At 41.5% G+C, this 19466-nt stretch overlaps 1 protein-coding gene and 1 pseudogene across 2 annotated transcripts in view; one reads left to right on the top strand and one right to left on the bottom strand.

Annotated features, from left to right (window-relative positions):
• The window catches only part of ANK3 (ankyrin 3), a 374580-nt gene that overhangs the window by 162791 nt on the left and 192323 nt on the right, over nt 1–19466 (bottom strand). For both annotated transcript variants that reach the window (XM_043476896.1, XM_043476897.1), the window contains exons 10-16: nt 16943–17140; nt 14911–15009; nt 12343–12441; nt 9887–9985; nt 6336–6533; nt 4638–4736; nt 4267–4365 (exon numbers count right to left, since the gene is read on the bottom strand). In XM_043476896.1, the coding sequence (XP_043332831.1) occupies nt 4267–4365; nt 4638–4736; nt 6336–6533; nt 9887–9985; nt 12343–12441; nt 14911–15009; nt 16943–17140 (891 nt within the window). The remainder of the gene's footprint in view (nt 1–4266; nt 4366–4637; nt 4737–6335; nt 6534–9886; nt 9986–12342; nt 12442–14910; nt 15010–16942; nt 17141–19466) is intronic.
• On the top strand, nt 2186–13664 carry LOC122446539 (annotated as a pseudogene).

Here is a 19466-nt window from a genome sequence, read left to right as displayed (position 1 = left end):
AGAACCTCATCAGTTTAAACCACTGTAGCTAGGTCTTTTTTTCTAGCAAGTGAACCAAATCCTAACTGACAGAACTGGCTTTTACTCAGGATCAAAGTCGAGAAAAACCTTCAGAACAGGATCACTGTCTCAGAAAGTAGGGATGGTTGGACAAGCAAAAGAGATGGCATTTCAGAGACTCTCATGGCTATGGGAAAGAGAATGAATGTCCTATTGGGAAAGCCTGTGCTCAGCTGACTATAAAAGATATGCCTAAGGCTAAAGGCTGTTAGAAGGAATGAAAGAACTGTTTTTCTACTCTTTGTTAAAGATATTGTGCAGATAGGGAAACATGAAGTCTTGATGGAAAAACACAAAGCTGGAAATCAACTGGAAATAGAATATATCAACTATTGACCTGTTTAAGAGTTACTTGTGGATGGAAAGATGGATGGGGCTCATTTTGCTTTAGTTATTACTTAGGCCTTCTGTCAATTCTAAACTGATTAGCACTAGTTGTGACAAAATTATTTCTCCATGTGGGGAATGAATAGCTCACTTATTAATTATTTACTGGTTGCCTACCACAAACCTGAGGGTATTTAAAAGAAAAATGGCCCAGGTTCAAAAACTTATGAAAATAAAAAAGTGAAAAAAAAAAAAAAAAGTGAAATAGATAACTATCAAATTTCATTGCAAATTTTTCTCATTTTAAAAATTGTGGTAAAATATACATGACATAAAACTTACCATTGTAACCATTTTTAAGTGTACAGTCAAGGGCATTAAGTACATTCATATTGTTCTCCGTTCACTATCACTATCCATCTCTAAACTGAAACTCCACCCACTAAACACTAACTCCCCAGTCCTTCTTCTACTCAGCCCCTGGCAACCAGCATTCTACTTTCTGTTTTTACATGAAATCATACAGTGTTTTGACGTGTCTGGCTTATTTCACTCAGCATATCTCTGAGGCTTCCCTGTGGGCCCAGCAGTAAAGAATCCGCCTGCCAATGCAGGAGATGTGGGTTCGATCCCTGGGTCGGGAAGATACCCTAGAGGAGGACATGGCAACCCACTCCAGTATTCTTACCTAGGAAATACCATGGACAGAGGAGCCTGGTGGACTACAGTCCATGGGGTTGCAAAGAGTGAGGCATGACTTAATGGCTAAACAAAAACAATATCTCTGATGTTCATTCATGTTGCAGCATGTGTCAGAATTCCCTTCCTTCTTAACACTGAATAACATTCCATGGCATGTATATACATTTTGTTTAACCATTTATCCTACCATGGACACTTGGATGCTTCTACCTTTTGGCTACTGTGAATAATGCTGCTTTTCATGGCTTTATGATAGAACATCAGGGTTAAAAATTATGGAGAAAAGCCACTCAAATGAAAAGAAGTTTGGGGGCTAGATTTTGAATTGTAGGGTTCACTGGGTACAATTCTGAAGAGGATGGGGCAAGAGATGACTGAGAATTATAGGAAAAGAAGTTCTGAAGAGAAATACTTGCCAAAGATTGCATTTGGAGAAATGGAGAAAACACGTGAATACTTTCTCCCTGAAAGTACCCAAAGTAATCTATAACAGCTCAAGTTCTTTGATTTGTGTGCACAAGAGATGTGATCTAAACACTCAGTTTAAAGGAGAACACTATAGCTGCCCCCAAATAGAAGAGCATAACAAATACAAAAAGCCTGAAGGATGCTAAACATTCCTTCAACCAACAGTATTTAGGAAAAGAATGGGACAGCTTTTAAATTGTGGTTCATATCATTCTAGTGTTCTCTGATCATAGCCATCTGCTCAGAACCAGTGAAATTAAAAGATCCTTGCTCCTTGGAAGAAAAGCTATGACAAACCTAGACAGCATACTAAAAAGCAGAGACAGTACTTTGCCAACAAAGATCCATATAGTCAAAGTTATGGTTTTTCCAGTAGTCATGTACGGATGTGAGAGCTGGACCATACTGAAGGCTGAGCACCAAAGAATAGATGCTTTCGAACTGTGTGGTGTTGGAGAAGACTTTTGAGAGTCCCTTGGACTGTAAGAAGATCAAACCAGTCAATCCTAAAGGAAATCAGTCCTGAATATTCATTGGAACGACTGATGCTGAAGCCAAAGCTGCAGTACTTTGGCCACCCAATGTGAAGAGTTGACTCATTAGAAAAGACCCTGCTGTACGCCAGCCCTTCAAGATGCCGAAGAGAAAGAAGGCCAAGGGGAAGAAGGTGACCCCAGCCCCGGCCGTGGTGAAGAAGCAGGAGGCCAAGAAGGTGGTCAACCCCCTGTTCGAGAAGAGGCCCAAGAATTTTGGCATCCAACCAATCTTGGGTTGACATCCAACCCAAGAGGGACCTCACCCGCTTTGTCAAATGGCCCCGCTACATCCGGCTGCAGCGGCAAAGGGCTATTCTCTATAAGCAGCTGAAAGTGCCTCCTGCAATTAAGCAATTCACCCAGGCCTTGGACCGACAAACAGCTACTCAACTGCTTAAGCTGGCCCACAAGTACAGACCAGAGACAAAGCAAGAGAAGAAGCAGAGGCTGCTGGCCCAAGCTAAGAAGAAAGCCACCAGCAAAGGCGACGTCCCCACCAAGAGGCCACCTGTCTTTAGAGCAGAGGTCAACACTGTCACCACCCTGGTGGAGAACAAGAAGGCTCAGCTGGTGGTGATCGCTCACGATGTGGATCCCATCGAGCTCATGGTCTTCCTGCCTGCCCTGTGCTGCAAGATGGGGGTTCCCTACTGCATCATCAAGGGCAAGGCCCAGCTGGGGCACCTGGTCCACAGGAAGACATGCACCACCGTAGCCTTCACACAAGTCAACAAGAGTGTGTGAGGAGGACAAGAGTGCCCTGGCTAAGCTGGTGGAAGCCATCAGAACCAATTACAACGACAGATACGATGAGATCCATCGTCACTGGGGAGGCAATGTCCTGGGGCTGAAGTCAGTGGCTCGCATCGCCAAGCTGGAAAAGGCAAAGGCCAAAGAACTGGCCACCAAGCTGGGCTGAGCGTACACTATTGAGTTTTCTGTACGTAAAAGTAATAAAAAAGCTTCTTCAGCTGGCATCAAAAAAAAAAAGAAAGAAAGAAAGAAAGAAAACACCCTGATGCTGCGAAAGATTGAAGGCAGGAGGAGAAGGGGACGACAAAGGACGAGATGGGTGGATGGCATCTCCGACTCAATGGACGTGAGTTTGAGAAAACTCTGGGAGATGGTGAAGGACAGGGAAGCCTGGCGTGCTGCAGTCCATGGGGTCACAAAGAGTTGGACATGACTGAGCAACGGAACAACAACTATATTCAGTTCAGTTCAGCTACTCAGTCGTGTCCGACTCTTTGTGACCCCATGGACTGCAGCACGCCAGGCCTCCCTGTCCATCACCAACTCCGGGAATTTACTCAAACTCTTGTCCATTGAGTCAGTGATGCCATCCAACCATGTCATCCTCTGTCATCCCCTTCTCCTCCTGCCCTCAAACTATATTAACCTATCTTTAAACAAGCTTTTTATGATTTGCCTCTCAAATTAGAATACCAGAGTCATAAGAAAGCCATTCACTATGAGTATCTCTTTTATGAGAAATCTCTGTTGTCTACTGGTAAAAAATGACCTAACACTAAGAATAAAGATGCTCTAACTGTGAAGCATAGGATTCTATATTCAATATACAATGATGAACTATAATGGAAAAGAATATGAGAAAGAATGTATACATCTATATAACTGAATCACTTTGCTGCACAGCAGAAATTAACACAGCATTGTAAATCAACTATATTTCAATAAAATCAATTGAAAAAAGAATACAGATTCTCCTCAGCAATAATAACAACACATAAGCAAAACCTCCCGACTTATTAAACACACAAAAACCACTCAAAGGCAATGTTTTATGGCCAGAAAATATAACACATATTTTATAACTTTGACAAATGAGAACTTTCTCACTCCTTCAAGCTGTATTTATGTTTTTAATCTGGCTAAAGAGGACTTCACCTTTTTTCCCTGAATTTTCCCCAGGCTCTAGAATGTCCTAGATTTGCAAGGAGTATCAATGGACAAGAAAATATTTATTGAGCATCTACTACATGAGTTGACTAAATAGCTGAAGGCACAGATTTCCTAAGGCTGCTTATATTCCCATGATCTTTCAGTGGTGCCTAAACCAGGGGGGTGCTCCACATGAAGCCAAAGTAAATATACATAAAGAGACTGGAGGACACTGCTCATCAGTCTCCTCATGCTGCTGAATGACAGGTACCTTTGCAGCCGCGTGGGGTGAGGCTCCTTGGTCCAGAAGCAGAAGAGCCACTTTCTGATTATCATAATGTGCAGCTACATGCAGTGGAGTTAGTCCGCTCTGAAAACACGTGCAGAAACAACAAGTGTCAAAGTGACTTAACGTCAGTGGCCTAGATTTAGGAGATGGGATTAGATTGGATACAATACAAGGTGTAATTTACATTCCAGTTTCAACAATACTTGGACCTCCTATTTCTGAAGTTGTTTTTCATCCTATGACGCTTAAGTGTGGATTAGTTAACAATTTAGGTGGCTGTCAGTGAATATGAGGAAGCGCTTGTGTGGTTATCATGGGAGTGGCCTGTTACATGTCGGCCGATGATCTCATACCTTCCCAGCAGCATCTGGAGATGCACTTTTCTGTAGTAGGAGATTGGCTACTTCAAGTTTCCCATATTTCGCTGCCACATGAAGGGGAGTAAATCCTTTCTGAAAAGAGAACCATAAAAATAATAACATAAGCATAAGAGAAACATAAAAACAGTAACAACAGAAAAGATACAGAGGCATCACTTTTCTGGAACTGATGCGTTATTCTACTGGTGAAGAGCAGTGCAGCCTATATTTAAGGATCAAGACTGGTAGACAACAGTGAAAGAGTCTCCTTTTCAACAAAGATGAGCAGGATATTTAAGCTTTCTCTCTCTGCTGGCTCAGCCACAACGAGACACTAATCTTGGTACTCCTCAGGTATCTGACAAGGATGAATTTGGAAAGATGGAGCTGAGGCTTATTCAAGGGCCACGTGGGGATTTCATCCTGTGGGAAGAATAGGTTGCAGGGTCCAAGCCCAGTTTGGATTTGGAGGGCTTGGAAAAATCCAGGGCAAGTCTAAACCTCCCATAATCTCACATCACCAGAAGAGAGCCTCTCTTCACCCTTTTCTCTATTTCTGCAGCTATATATTAATACATGTCTGAAGATACAGCCCAGTCCTTGCATGTAGGAGTCAGAGGTTCTCATACCTCAGCTACTGCAGGTGAACTGAAACAAAACACATGGTTCTATCCCAATAAATATGTGAGTTGGAGGCCAAGAGTTGAGTAGCTCCTCTCTCTTACTTCCAATTCCTACAAGGATCTGGGTATCAACCAGTTAGTCACCATGCACCACTAGGGCTCCAAGCACAAGGCCGGGACTAGAGGGTTATCAACATATTTGACCTCATGGGACTATAACCATCTAGAGACAGGGGGCAGCTGGCATGGTGGAAGGGCTGGGGCACTCAAAACGTCATCACTCATTACTCTTTTTTCTCACATTAAGTAAGATCCAGGAACTTGCATCTCTACTGAAAAGCCTAAAGAATCACAGGGGGTGAATTTTGAAGAAGTCATAGTTTGTTCAGATGATTTTCCAAGTATTTGTAAATACTGTAATTATCTTCAGCATTGATCACACATTAATGCTTCTTCTCTGCCTTTCAATAAGAGAGTATAACATCAGTTTCTAGCTTTCTGAGACATGCCATGGGCCAGGTCATCTTGCTATCACACTTGCTAGGTTTATATAGGATCAAAGAAAAACTCTAAATTTTGCGTTCTCAACTGTGTGTCGGTGAGGGGTGGGGTGGTGGCTATTTCTGCAAGGCATCAGAGTTGAGAGTTTAAAAAACCATAAATCAGGAAAGACAGCAACAACAAAGCAGCAATGACAGCAAACCAAGAAAAATCTACCTCCTGCTTTGAAAGTACTATAAAAACCACTGGATAATGCGGTTTGTCGACCTGGCCTCAGCAAGAGAAACCTGTGGCTATGTTTTTAAAGCACCATTTAAAACTATCAAATAATTTGCAAGAAACATCTGACTCCGGACATCACTAAGGCTTCATTAGAAGATAATAAAATGTAAGGTATATATACATACAACAAGCTACCCCGCCCCACCCCAGGACTTTGCTGGTCATGTTAATCCCGGGATCCAAGCATATATGCTGTTGTACAGCTTTTCTACCTATTACTGTGCAGGAAACTATAAAGAGAATGTATTTGGGGGACACAGCAGGATTCTAAGACTGACTTTCTTACCTTTGTCGTTATAGATAAAGATGCGCCATGATCCAAAAGGAACGCTGCGACGTCCTCATGTCCCTCTCGCGCGGCAAGGTGCAGTGGGGTGTACCCCGAAGTTGTCGCTGCGTTTGGAGATGCTCCTTGCTGCAACAACTGCTGTACTATATCTGCTTTCCCCAGTCGGGCAGAAATGTGGAGTGGGGTTTGGTCATCCTAAAGGGCAAGGTAAGAATGCAGGTCTGATGAACTGAGAAAACAATGGTGCTGTCCTGAAAAATACAGCAAACTTCGCTGCTTGGTATGAGAGGCTACGTTCAACTCTGACACAATACTAAAAAGAACCCCATTTATCTTTTTCTTTAAGTTTCAGAAAGGTGATGATGGTGGATTTAAGCATCTTAAATACCCTTTGAGTAACCTATTAGAATGAGAATTGTGAAAGGTATTTCTTTTAAGAAATCATCCCCACTCACTTATCCCTGCTATACTTTATCAATTTTTTTCACCTCTAATGATTCTTTTTTGGTGGGAGAGGGGACATAAGGAAATGTATCCTGGGAAAACTGAAATACCTGGGAGGGATAACCTCCACCAGTTATCACACACTCATTGAGAATGAATTATTCTATTGGTGCTGCCTTCCCACAATCAAAAGTGGGGAGATGGGGGTAATCAGGATGGTTGAGGAAGGCTCCCAGCCGAGAGGTCTGATGAGGGCTGATAACCAGTTTTTCCTCTGCTTGCCGAGTTGTCATCCTGGCATAAGCTGCATTGGCCTGGAATGGAGGGCCCCCTATTACAGTTCACCCAAGGACATGAGGCACTCATAAGTCCTGCACCCTGAGGGCCTTATCCTCACATTGGAGGTATATCATTTCCTCATTTGCCCAAAGATGCTCTCTGGAGAGAAATCCCCTACTAGAATGTGAACAGGTCCAGGCCAACACTTTAGGTAGGTCAAGCAGACAGGTAAGGCTGGAGCACAGGACACTGCTTTGCAAAGGCAAGTAAAAGGAGGGTCAAGGTCAAAGCAGAGGGTCTATGTAACGAGTAGGAAGCATGAGCAGTTAGCGGAGATGCCACAGGGAAGAACAGAAACACCAAAAACAGAAAGAGATAATTGCTAAAACGAAAAATCTCACATAACTCTACTACTGCCACGATCACCGTTAAACATCAGCTGAGAGTGTGCATGCCCCAGGCTCTGTACTAGGTACTCCACTTGCATTAATTCATTCATCATCACAGCAACTCTATCAATTACAACTGTCATTATTCCCATTTTGTATATGAGGAAACTAGAGAAGGGAATGGGGCACAGAAATGTTAACTTGCCCAGTGTTACATGGCTCGTAAATGACGACAAAGATTCAAACCCAGGCAGTCTGGCTGACGCATACTGTCTCTTTAACAAAATAACTAAAAATCTTATGGTCAATTTCAGTTTGTAGGTTAAACCATTTCTTAGATGACATGCTTCATATGTAACAACACTCAAAAATGTGAGGTTTCTTGTAATGGTAGAGTACAGCATCTCTTAACCATTCCACTTAACTGGTTTAGCAGATTAACCAACATCCTTTAGATCAGGGGTCAGAACAGCAAAATCTAGGGGCCAAATCCAGCTGCCACTTGTGTTTATTAATAAAGTTTTATTGAAACACAGTCTTGTCCATCTGCTGATGTATTAAATTATGTACCGTCTATCACTGCTTTTGTTCTGTAACAACAGAGGTGAGTGGCTATGACAGAGACTGTGTATACTGAGAAGCCTAAAATATTTACGATTAGATACTTGACAGAAAGTTTGCTAAGCTTTGTTTCTAGGTCATCTGTACAATCTGCCAACTGACACCACAGTACACTGGACACTCAAGGTTATGGTCTGCTGCCTAGAACATCGCCGTCTTTGCACCCACATGTGGACTGTACGTTTACAAAGACCTAGTTGTCTTTGTTCTTACACTAATGTGTTTATACTATTTTACCAGTTTGTACTATATTTGTATTAATTACTTTAACTATATATTTACATAGTTAAAAATATAACTATTTTTATATATATATATATAAAATATATAAATATATATAATATATATATATATATAAATATAAATATATATAAAAATATATAAATTATAAAAAAACATAACTCTTAACAGGTAAAATATAAGCATGAAAGGAAAGGCTTTATTTTCCCCTAAGAATACTAAGGTAAAAGCCTTGGAGAGCCTTGGTAGAAGTTGATAAATACCAATTATGGTCAAATTAGATATGGGTAGGAGAGCTGAATGGGCTTCCCAGGTGGTGCTAGTGGTAAAGAACATGCCTGCTAATGCAGGAGATGAAGGAGACATGGGTTGGATCCCTGGGTTGGGGAGATCCCCTAGAAGAGGGCATGGCAACCCACTCCAGTATTCTTGCCTGGAGAATCCCATGGACGGAGGAGCCTAGCAGGCTACAGTCCATAGGGTTGAGAAGAGTTGGACATGATTGAAGCGACTTGGCTTGCATGCATGCCGGAGAACTGGATATACTGGAGGACAATGTTAAAAGTCGAGGAATATTCTATACTCAGACTGCTTCACAAACGCTTCAGTTTCCTCTCCATTTAACCCCAAACCAGAAACTGCAAAGTATATACATAAATGACAAATAGATGTACATTTGTATATTGAAGGGCTAAAATTAAATGCCTTAGGTATTTATGTATCTATGATTCCTGACCAAAACTGCCATTTGATAACTGGACCAACTATGCAGACAGATAGTGACAGCAAGTTTCTTCCAGTGGGTAAATGCCAGGCAGAGAATGACACATTCAAACTCAGTCCTGACCTTCTTCTACATTCTATGTTCCATGAACAACTCTGACCAAGTCTCAGAGTTTATGGATTCACAACTTGTGGAGAAAATATTGTGCTGTTGCTGTTTACTTGCTAAGTCATGTCCAGCTCTTAGCAACCCCATGGACTGTAGCCCGCCAGGCTCCTGTGTCCATGGGATTTCCCAGACAAGAATACTGGAGCGGGTTCCATTTCCTTCTCCAAGGGATCTTCCCGACCTAAGGATCAAACCTGAGTCTCCGGCATTGGCAGGTGGATTCATTACCACTGAGCCACCAGGGAAGCCCTGGAGGAAAACTTAAAACTCCTCTTTCCCTTTTGTGGCTGTGACAGCTGACATCTAAGTCAACCAAAAGAACTCAATTGTGCTTCCAAACTATGCCTGTGCTAGAAACTTTGTGCACGAGCCTCTCTTCACAGAGTGTAAACCACTCTGGGCCAATTCTAGGCTTGGTTTCTAAGTTGTTAGGGATGAGCAACATGCCAAGGACACAGAGTTCCTTCTGGCACAAAGCTCTTGTTCTATTTCATTTTGTTAAATAATTGAGTAGACATGGGGAGCAAAGGGATGTTTTCAACATCCCTGGGGTAGAGACTTTTGTCACTGGTGGTGGTCATTACTCTAGAAGAGTGATCCTGGAAGAGAGCATGCATATGTTTAAAGGTTTTATTAAAATCATTTCTTCTCTTGGTAGCAAACAAAGCACGCGTGGCACATACCTTAGCTTTAGCTTCTACCTGAGCTCCATCTTGCACCAGATACCGCACGACTTCAGCCTGACCGGACCGAGCTGCCATGTGCAGGGCTGTCTCTCCTCTCTGGGGAACAGGAGCCAAAGTGAGTTAAAGACAGCTCTAAAGACTGGCATATTTTCTTTACATAAAGTTTGTGATGGAGGTTTTGGTTTAAATAAAAAGTAGTCCCAAGCACTTCCTTACTGAAAATAGGGAAGAAGGGAAATGAAATGCACAAGAATTGCCCAGGAGCCTGGCCGACGATAGACAACTTCAGCTTGAAGTCCATGGAGCACGGCAGGATTGGAAACTCAATAATCTACAATGCCGCGTCACTGGGGTTCAAAGGCAAATGCAACAGGACCAAGCAGGAGACTGAATGAGTAAAGAGAGCAGGTGGAGAGTGTTCTTGGAGGGAGGCCAGGTTCTGTCCTGCTCGAGGGAGGCACCCCTACCTGGCATGGGCAGACTGCAGCAGTAAATCTTTGGGATGCCAGTTGTATCATGCCTCACCTTTCTATTTTTCAAAAATAGTAGCAGTCTGGGATATCTGTGTACATTTCTTGAGTGTTGGGCAAAAAATCAGAGTTCAAAACAAAGCAAAAAGTGCTGCATAAGCAACACAAAATAAACCGAAGGCCAGATACGACATGTCCTTGGTTTGCATTCCCTGCTTTATCTCAACAGGTCATTATCCTATTCTTTGAGCATTATCCCAAGGGATTATTTTCTTTGTCACTGGACTTTCCCCACCTCTGCTGCTTTTCAGCAAGTAGACTTTAATTCAGATGATCTCATTTTTAAAAAATGAAACAACATAGAAAACACACATGGATCAAAATGTTAAAATCAAATATACTCTTCCACACAGAAGTGATGCCCACTTTTAAATTACTTTTATAAATTTTGCTTTGCTTTGTAGGATATTCATCTCCGTGGAAGGATATGCAGGGATATGGTTCACATGGAACTTGCTGCTGTTATTTCTGGAAAGGTTCTGAGGATGGAGCTGACCATGTTACCCAGTGTTCTGTTTGTAAAGGAAAACACTCTCTCCCTGGCATAAGTACCAGGGAAGATTGCATTCAGCTGGGATCTGGTCTGCTTCTATCTTGTGGATGTGCTGAGCCCAGCTGCGGGAAGACAGAGCCTCACTGGACGTCTGCCCTCAAGGGTAGAGCCACAGGGTCTTAGGGTTTACCCTGTCTGTGCCAGCATGTTGTTCGTTTTACTTTTATTTCTTTAGTGCCCATGAATCCAACTAACATCCCTATGCTTGTGTCTGGGGTGCCAATATTATTAGGATGTTAAACTTAAAATCCTACAAAACAAGGTCAAGGGCCACATGCAGATCGAGAGTAATAAGCTACTCCTTTGACATTTACTATGTTCCATGGGTTTGTGACACGATATCAAACACACTAAAGAGAATTTACTTCGAAGTTACTTGAAATCACAGTAAGGAGAGTGTTGGAACTACTTTCTCAGCATGAAATACTTCTTATCTGTTTTAATTTTACTGAAGTATAGTTGATATACAAGGTTGTGCTAATTTCTGCTGTACGGCCAAGTTTGAATCAGTTATACATATATATATATATATATATATATATATATATATATATATATATATATATTCTTTTTCATATTCTTTTCATTACGGTTTATCACAGGATATTGAATATAATTCCCTGCACTGTATGTATGACCTTGTTTATCCATTTTATATAAATAGCTTTTATTTGTTAATTCCAAACTCCCAAGCCTTCCCTCCCAATCCTGCTCCCCCTTGGCAACCACAGGTCTGTTCTCTATGTCTGTGAGTCCGCTTCTGCTTCATAGATAGGTTCATTTGTGTCATATTTTAGACTGCACATATAAGTGAAATCATATGGTATTTGTCTTTCTCTTTCTTACTTCGCTTAGTATGATAATCTCTAGGTCCGACAATGCATGAAACACTTCTTAATGCTTCTATTGAAAAAGAAAACTCTCCCTTTCCAGAAAACTTTATTTTTTGAAGTATAATATTCAGTAGTAATCTACACAGCCCCTAAGTCTTAACAATTTGTGACCAGTTAGTGACTGGGCTTCCCTGGTAGCTCAGACAGTAAAGCGTCTGCCTACAATGCAGGAGACCTGGGTTCGATCCCTGGGTCAGGAAGATCCCCTGGACTGAGGATCCTGGTAGGCTACAGTCCATGGGGTCGCAAAGAGTCAGACACGACTAAGCGACTTCACTTCACTTCACTTCAGTTACTGAATGGATCTTGCCTTTGAAGTAAAGGAAACCACAGGTATTCTCAAAATTCTGTCCTTTTAAGTAGTCAAGTTAAATAGTAATTAATTTACTTACAACAAAAAATAAGTAGATTGAGAGTAATCTTTTCCAGTTTCAAAAATACTCACAATTGGACCTACTTTGTTCAAAGGATACTTACCACGTTAGTGGTATTTGGTGAGGCTCCATGATGCATTAGTTGTGACACGATATTTACATGCCCCATGAAGGCAGCAACATGGATTGGGGTAAGGCCCGACTGGAGGAGAAAAGGGAAATGTCAGCTTGTTGGCTTATTTTCAAAACGATTTGTCCGCCTGCTTATCTGTCTGCCTGGCTGCAATTTTATCCATCCATCCTTTCAATATTAAGACAACCAATTTACTGATCAGATCAGAAAACATCAAGACATCACCACCATGCCTTAGATTCTATATGGCAAATGTACCAATAATCATTTCCCTAAAGCAGGTTCCATGATTATGAAAGGCTTATGTCATAACTATTGAAGACTTATTTCATACATCTTATACAGCTCTATGAAGAAAACTTTAGACAGAAATACCTTGAAGGTTTTTCCCTTTATTAAATCTTCCTTATCTACATGGATATGTTTGCGTGTGTGTATGCATGTGTGTGATTACACATACAGTAGCAAAAAAGTCAACTTTTTTTTCAGATCCTATTCTGTCCTTTAATAAGGGTTCTCATGTACTCAGAATAACTGATTGTATTATACATGAAAGAGCAGGTCGGAACACAAAGCCATCCCTCTAAGAAATGAGCAGATAAGCATTAAAGGTCTCAATCATTAAAATTTTTAACTTTCTGAGTATTATAAAGTGATATAATTAAGGCAAATATAACAATGGTCACTAGATTAGACCTTCATTTTTTTTGTGTGCTTCAAAGTCCTACGTACACACGTACCTCAAAACACTGGTTCTTCTTGTATAAAATGATTCCATTTTAAATGTTTCAGGATTTAATTTCACTTACACCATGAACATCATAACTTGAAAAAAATATTTAATATAGCCAGAAAAAAGCTGAGAGAGAAGAAGACAACTAATTTCAACTGAAATTTGAGTAATGTCAAAAAAGATGTGTAAGGAACTCTATACAATGAAAGGGAGACAGAAGACAAGAATTCTAGTTGTCAGACTTCAAGTAGTGGGAACTGAGGAAAACAAGAGGAAGGAGAATTGTGTTTTAATTTGGTGCTTCTTCCCTCTGGCAGGCAAAGTCTAATTAGGACATTGTCCGCACCGCCTTTCTAAGCCCTCAGGGAGCAACAGAGCTGACAGTGGAACTTACCACCGCAGGCTGGCGTCTCTGGACTCTTACTTAGACACCAGTCAGAAATCTCCTTTTATTCCAGAGTCCATCAAAATCTCTAAAAAGGGCTGCCATGCACTGAGAATAAACTTACTCTTTTCTAATTGGAATAACTGGGTGCCTACCAGGGAGCCAGAAAACTCATAAAAGAGCAAATCAGTATTAATATTTTCCATCATTTAGTATTTTAAAGTTGAGAAGGTTAGAAATCAAGGTAAATAATTCATTTCTGGATAAGAAACTGAGGCAAAGCAGCAATGACTAGATTAAACCTTAGTGTCTACATTTGCTTCAAATTCTAGAGTCTTTAATGATACATTCAACAAACCTTTATTGGATGATCTACTATGGAATCTACCATGTTGTGAGTACATTAAGATCAGTAAGAGTCAGGCCTGCCTTGGTGGAGCCTGCAGTTTTGGGGTGGCAGAGGGTGGGGAGTGTGACTGGGTCATAAGTAAGCCAGTTGGACAAGTGCTGGATAAGCGCTTTGATGGAAATACACCTAGGATGAGGTGATGGTCCCGAGAAAGAGCTCCGGGACCAGATCAAGGGTTAGGGGAGGACTCCTGGAGAAGGTGGCCCCAGATGTGGTCCTCAAAGACATGCAGGACTAGCCTGGAGGCGGGTGATACATGGAGGGTATGGAGATGCGGGGTGAACAAAGGGAGTCCAGTCTAGGGAAAGCCAATGGCTAAAATTCAAGGGGACCAGAATGCTACAGGTGGGTGGGGGATGGGTAAGTCTGGAGGGTGGATGCCAGACTCAGTTTTCCTTGTTGCAGGCTCAGCCCTGATCCCAATAGATGGCTTCTCTGAGTTCTGTGTCGCTTTATATGAAAGAAACCTAGAGCTACCCTTTTACTAACTTCAGAAACTCTGTGTTTCATTAATTCTGAGTTTTCCCAGAGAGCAATCCACCGTGGCACATGTGATAATCCTCTGTTGTTGGAGGCTGGGCTGCACGCAGTAAAATATTTCGTTGCAACTCTGGCCTCTCGCCACTAGATGCCAGTAGCACCATCCAGTTGCGAAGACGAGAGACTTTCCCAGACAGCCAAGTGCCTCAGGGCGGGGCGAATCCACCCCCACACAGGGCTTGAGAAGCACTGCATTAAAGGATTTCACGTAAATTATACTTGGCGATGGCACCCGGCCAGCACGATGCATGTGTTCGGGTTATGCTTCTGGCTATGGCGTTGTACTGAGTATTTGCACTCTCCTCCCACACTCTTGTCTGCTCTCCTAAGAACTGGCAGCCCTTTCGGGAAGGGTTCAGAAAGTGCTATGACAACCACACACTGTACAACTAGCTGGTCGTCAGGGAGGGTACTGGGACTCTGGCTGCTGAGGCTATACATGAGGAACCCCAGAAATCCTCCTCTCCTCACCTCGGTTACAGCTTGGATGGATGCACCGTGTTTTAGAAGGAGTTCCATCACTTTAATTCGATTCTTCTTGCAGGCAATGTGAAGAGGGGTAAAGCCATTCTGCAACAGAAAAAGACACAGACCTATTTGATTACATTCCATTGAGATCCACTTCCTGTACACAATAAAATACCTCTGCAAAAGTGATGTCTGTAAAGATTTGGAAATGAGCAAAAAACAATGAGAGCAAAAATAATTGAATATAGGTTCTTTTCTGGAAGCACAGGTAGTCTACCTGCTCCCAGGAACCCAACGTGCCCTGATAATCATGAACAGGCAGCAAATTTTGGTCATAGGTTCTCGGTAGTTAAGGCAAAATGGTCATGCATCTTTTTAAATTTTTTAAAGATTTTTTTGATGTGAACCATTTTTTTTAAAGTCTTTACTGAATTTGTTACAATATTGCTTCTGCTTTATGCTTTAGTTTTTTGGCTGCAAGGATGTGAGATCTTAGCTCCCTGAGCAGGGATCACACCTGCATCCCCCACTTTGGAAGGTGAAGTCTTAACCACTGGACTGCCAGGGAAGTCACTCATTCATCTTTTTAGATTATTTTAGTCTGGAATTTACCCTTCTAAATATGTCCCTCCTTCACCTCAAAAACACAGACTAAAAACATCTGGGCCAAAAATTTGTCCAAGGGAGCAAAAAGTTAAACAACTCAACATTAGTTAGAACATTTGGTTTAATATTTAATCAAATAAAGGAACTTGGTTTTTAACAAATTACCTACCTAGCCGTACTACCTGCTAAGTGAGACCATGGGGCATATTTTTGTCAGCACAGAGAACTGCAGACTCTCAGGATGCATCACGAAAACTGCAGGTGCTTCTGGGGAGGTTTTGAGACCACTTACCAGGCCATAGTCCATCCTAGGATGACAGGCTACAACCTCCATAACCGTTGCCTTCTGTTGTGAAATCTTCAGAGTCAGAGGAAAATGAGGGTCAGAGCCCACACCCTGTTGTAAGGCTTCTTTTCTTGTATGGAAAAATGAGTCATGGCTGCTCATTTCTTTTCCTCCCTTCTCAGAATTCAAAGATACGTGCGATATCCTGGGCCAGTAAGCAGCTCTTAAAATGCTGCTCCAGGAAAAGCCTTTAGAATTACAAAGGCCATGGAGCTGCCCAGGGTCTGAAGGGCTCCTTCCTGCCCATTCTTTCCTGGCCACTCCAAATTTCAGAGCCCACAGACTGCCAGAGGTGATGAGTTGTAAGGGAGCAGAGCCCCTTCCTAAAATGGTTGATCACATGACAGCCCTGACCGCAAAATTGCTAGTAAACATAGGTTTTCCCTAGCATTTGGTGACGTATTTTTTTCCTAAACATGAGTGTTTCTTCTGAACTAAATTTAAACAGCTTACTAAATTGGGGCATTTATTTTTCTAAAGACAACAAATTCAACAAATATCATTGTGAAAACCAAATTATATAATAAAGCTCAAGGTTAAAATAGCAAATCATTCTAGGAGTTAAGACTACAAAACTAGATCAAAATTTTGATTTGCATCTCAATGAAAAGAAGATGACAGGTGATATTTCATTACCTTACATGGTTAATATCATATCAGATTTCCACTCACAAATTCCTAGACTTTTCACGTTCAAGGTTTATTTTTTATCATTTGCCTCATATTTTTAGATCTCAGAAAAAACTTTTAATTCACAGAGTTATCACTTTACCTACCAGAAGATAAGTTGACCAACTCAGTCTTTTTGTACTTGTACAGTCTTTGGGTTTATTTACATAAGAGAATCAGAAATGTGACTATAAAGAGGCTAATGATTTAAATCAGCCTCACCAGCCTTGCTTATGTTGGAAATAAAAGGGTTTATAAATTTACAAGAAGGCTACTTGAAGGTTGACAAGAAGTATATACTTTACTAAACTAGACCTTCCATTTTCACCTGCTGAAAAAGAGTCCCTTTGCATGTAGGGGTAGCATGTGGTCAGCAAGACAACATAGGCTGGACTTGTGAGCTGAGCCACTCACCAGGGCTTTGGCGTTGGGATTAGCTTTCTTGTCCAAGAGAACCTTGGCGACTTTGTAATGGCCACAGTGGGCAGCTACGTGCAGGGCGGTCAGGTAGTCATTGGTGACGTCATCCACAGGAACATTATGCTGGAGGAGAAGCTGGACACAGTTTAAATGATCCCCCTGTGTAGCCATGTGCAGTGGAGACAGTCCATTCTGGAACACAGAAGAAAAGTGGAGTTGACTGTTTTATCTTTCATTTGCAAATGGGCCCCAAAAAACGTAGTACAAATATGAACAGATGAAAACCCGAGATTTACACATGGAAATACCATCTCTTTTGAAAAGATTTTACGACAACTGTTTTGAACTGCAGTTCCTTTCCAAACTAGTCTTCCCATGTCTTATATCAATCGAAAATAAAATTTCAAAGATAATTTCTTTCTCGAATTTAAAAATGGTGTGACATTTGGCCAGTGGAAATCTCTTCATGCTATCAAACTGCAAATGAAATGTAGACAAAATGATAATACTATCAGGAAAACCTTAAGTCTGGCTATTTGACGATATAGAAGAAATGATTATTAGTTGGGACGTATTCGGGTTATTCAGAAGATAAAGAGTCCTCAGCTCTTAGACATGATGTATTGAAGTGTTTACTGGTGAGAGAGGGTTCACTATGAAAGAATGCATGGATATTGAGGTCCAGGGAGTAGTTGCTGGTGGAGAGCAAGCACACGGCCCACATGCTGTGAATCAGGAAGCTGACTAATGTGCACTGAGGGCTTTATTTTGCTATTTTTTCTGCACATGTTTGAAAATTTTGTAATAACAAGATTTTCCATGACTTGAAAAGATAAAAACAGTGTAAACTGCACTAAGGGCCACTACTAATTGCATCGCCAGTGAAATGGAATTCTGACTGTGTGGATCACAACAAACTGTGGAAAATTCTTCAAGAGATGGGAATACCAGACCACCTGAGCTGCGTCCTGAGAAATCTCTATGCAGGTCAGGAAGCAACAGTTAGAACTGGACATGGAACAACAGACTGGTTCCAAATAGGAAAAAGAGTACATCAAGGCTGTATATTGTCATTCTGCTTATTTAACTTATATGCAGAGTACATCATGAGAAACGCTGGGCTGGAAGAAGCACAAGCTGGAATCAAGATTGCCGGGAGAAATACCAATAACCTCAGATATGCAGATGACACCACCCTTATGACAGAAAGTGAAGAACTAAAGAGCCTCTTGATGAAAGTGAAAGAGGAGAGTGAAAAAGTTGGCTCAAAGCTCAACATTCAGAAAACTAAGATCATGGCATATGGTTCCATCACTTCATGGGAAATAGATGGGGAAACTGGAAAGAGTGTCAGACTTTATTTTTGGGGGCTCCAAAATCACTGCAGATGGTGACTGCAGCCATGAAATTAAAAGATGCTTACTCGCTGGAAGGGAAGTTATGGCCAACCTAGACAGCATATTAAAAAGCAGAAACATTACTTTGCCAACAAAGGGCCATCTAGTCAAGACTATGGTTTTTCCAGTAGTCAAGTATGGATGTGAGAGTTGGGACAGTGAAGAAAGCTGAGTGCTGAAGAATTGATGCTTTTGAACTGTGGTGTTGGAGAAGACTCTTGAGAGTCCCTTGGACTGCAAGAAGATCCAACCGGTCCATCCTAAAGGAGATCAGTCCTGAATACTCATTGGAAGGACTGATGTGGAAACTGAAACTCCAATACTTTGACTACCTGATGTGAAGAACTGACTCATTTGAAAAGACCCTAATGCTGGGAAAGATTGAAGGCAGAAGGAGAAGGGGACAACAGAGGATGAGATGGTTGGATGGCATCACTGACTTAATGGACATGAGTTTGAGTGAACTCTGGGAGTTGGTGATGGACAGGGAGGCCTGGCGTGCTGCAGTCCATGGGGTCGCAAAGAGTCAGACATGACTGAGCAACTGAACTGAATTGAACTGAACTATTTAAGACTGAAAAGGATAAAATAAAGGCAGGGACAGACTGGTATTCACTAGATTGATTTTTATTTGCTAATTCTATATTACTAATACTTATTATTGACTTGATCAATTTTTAAGAAAGATCTAAATACAGCACATCTCTTCTCACATCAGTGTAGAAAGGACAACTTTTCCCTTTTCCATCAATCTGGTGCCCCCACGTGTTTACAACAAGGAAAGGCAAGCCTCTGACAAACTGACTAATATTCAATTAACTGGGTTCAACGACAGGTCATCGTAGACAGTAAGTAACACATTCATTTAGATTGCTGAGAGAAGGCATGAGTAGGGTACCAGGTAAATAAAACCTTTAAAAAGGCTTAGCATGACACTTAGCATTCAGTACATGTTTCTCAACACAGGCAAAAGCAAGGTATTAGATAGATATCAGTCTTTTCAGGCATGCTTCCTTTAAATGTGGGGGCAACATGGAGCAGCCTGGGGAAATTTCCAGAGAATCCAGTTATCAAGAGAGGCTTTAGTAATTAATATAACCTGGTTTAACCTATGTGGGGGG

The sequence above is a fragment of the Cervus canadensis genome, chromosome 8 (genome assembly GCF_019320065.1).
Source record: "Cervus canadensis isolate Bull #8, Minnesota chromosome 8, ASM1932006v1, whole genome shotgun sequence".
Taxonomy (NCBI): domain Eukaryota; kingdom Metazoa; phylum Chordata; class Mammalia; order Artiodactyla; family Cervidae; genus Cervus; species Cervus canadensis.
The sequence above is the reverse complement of the archived record's forward strand: the minus strand, read 5'-3'. Positions and strand labels throughout refer to the sequence as shown.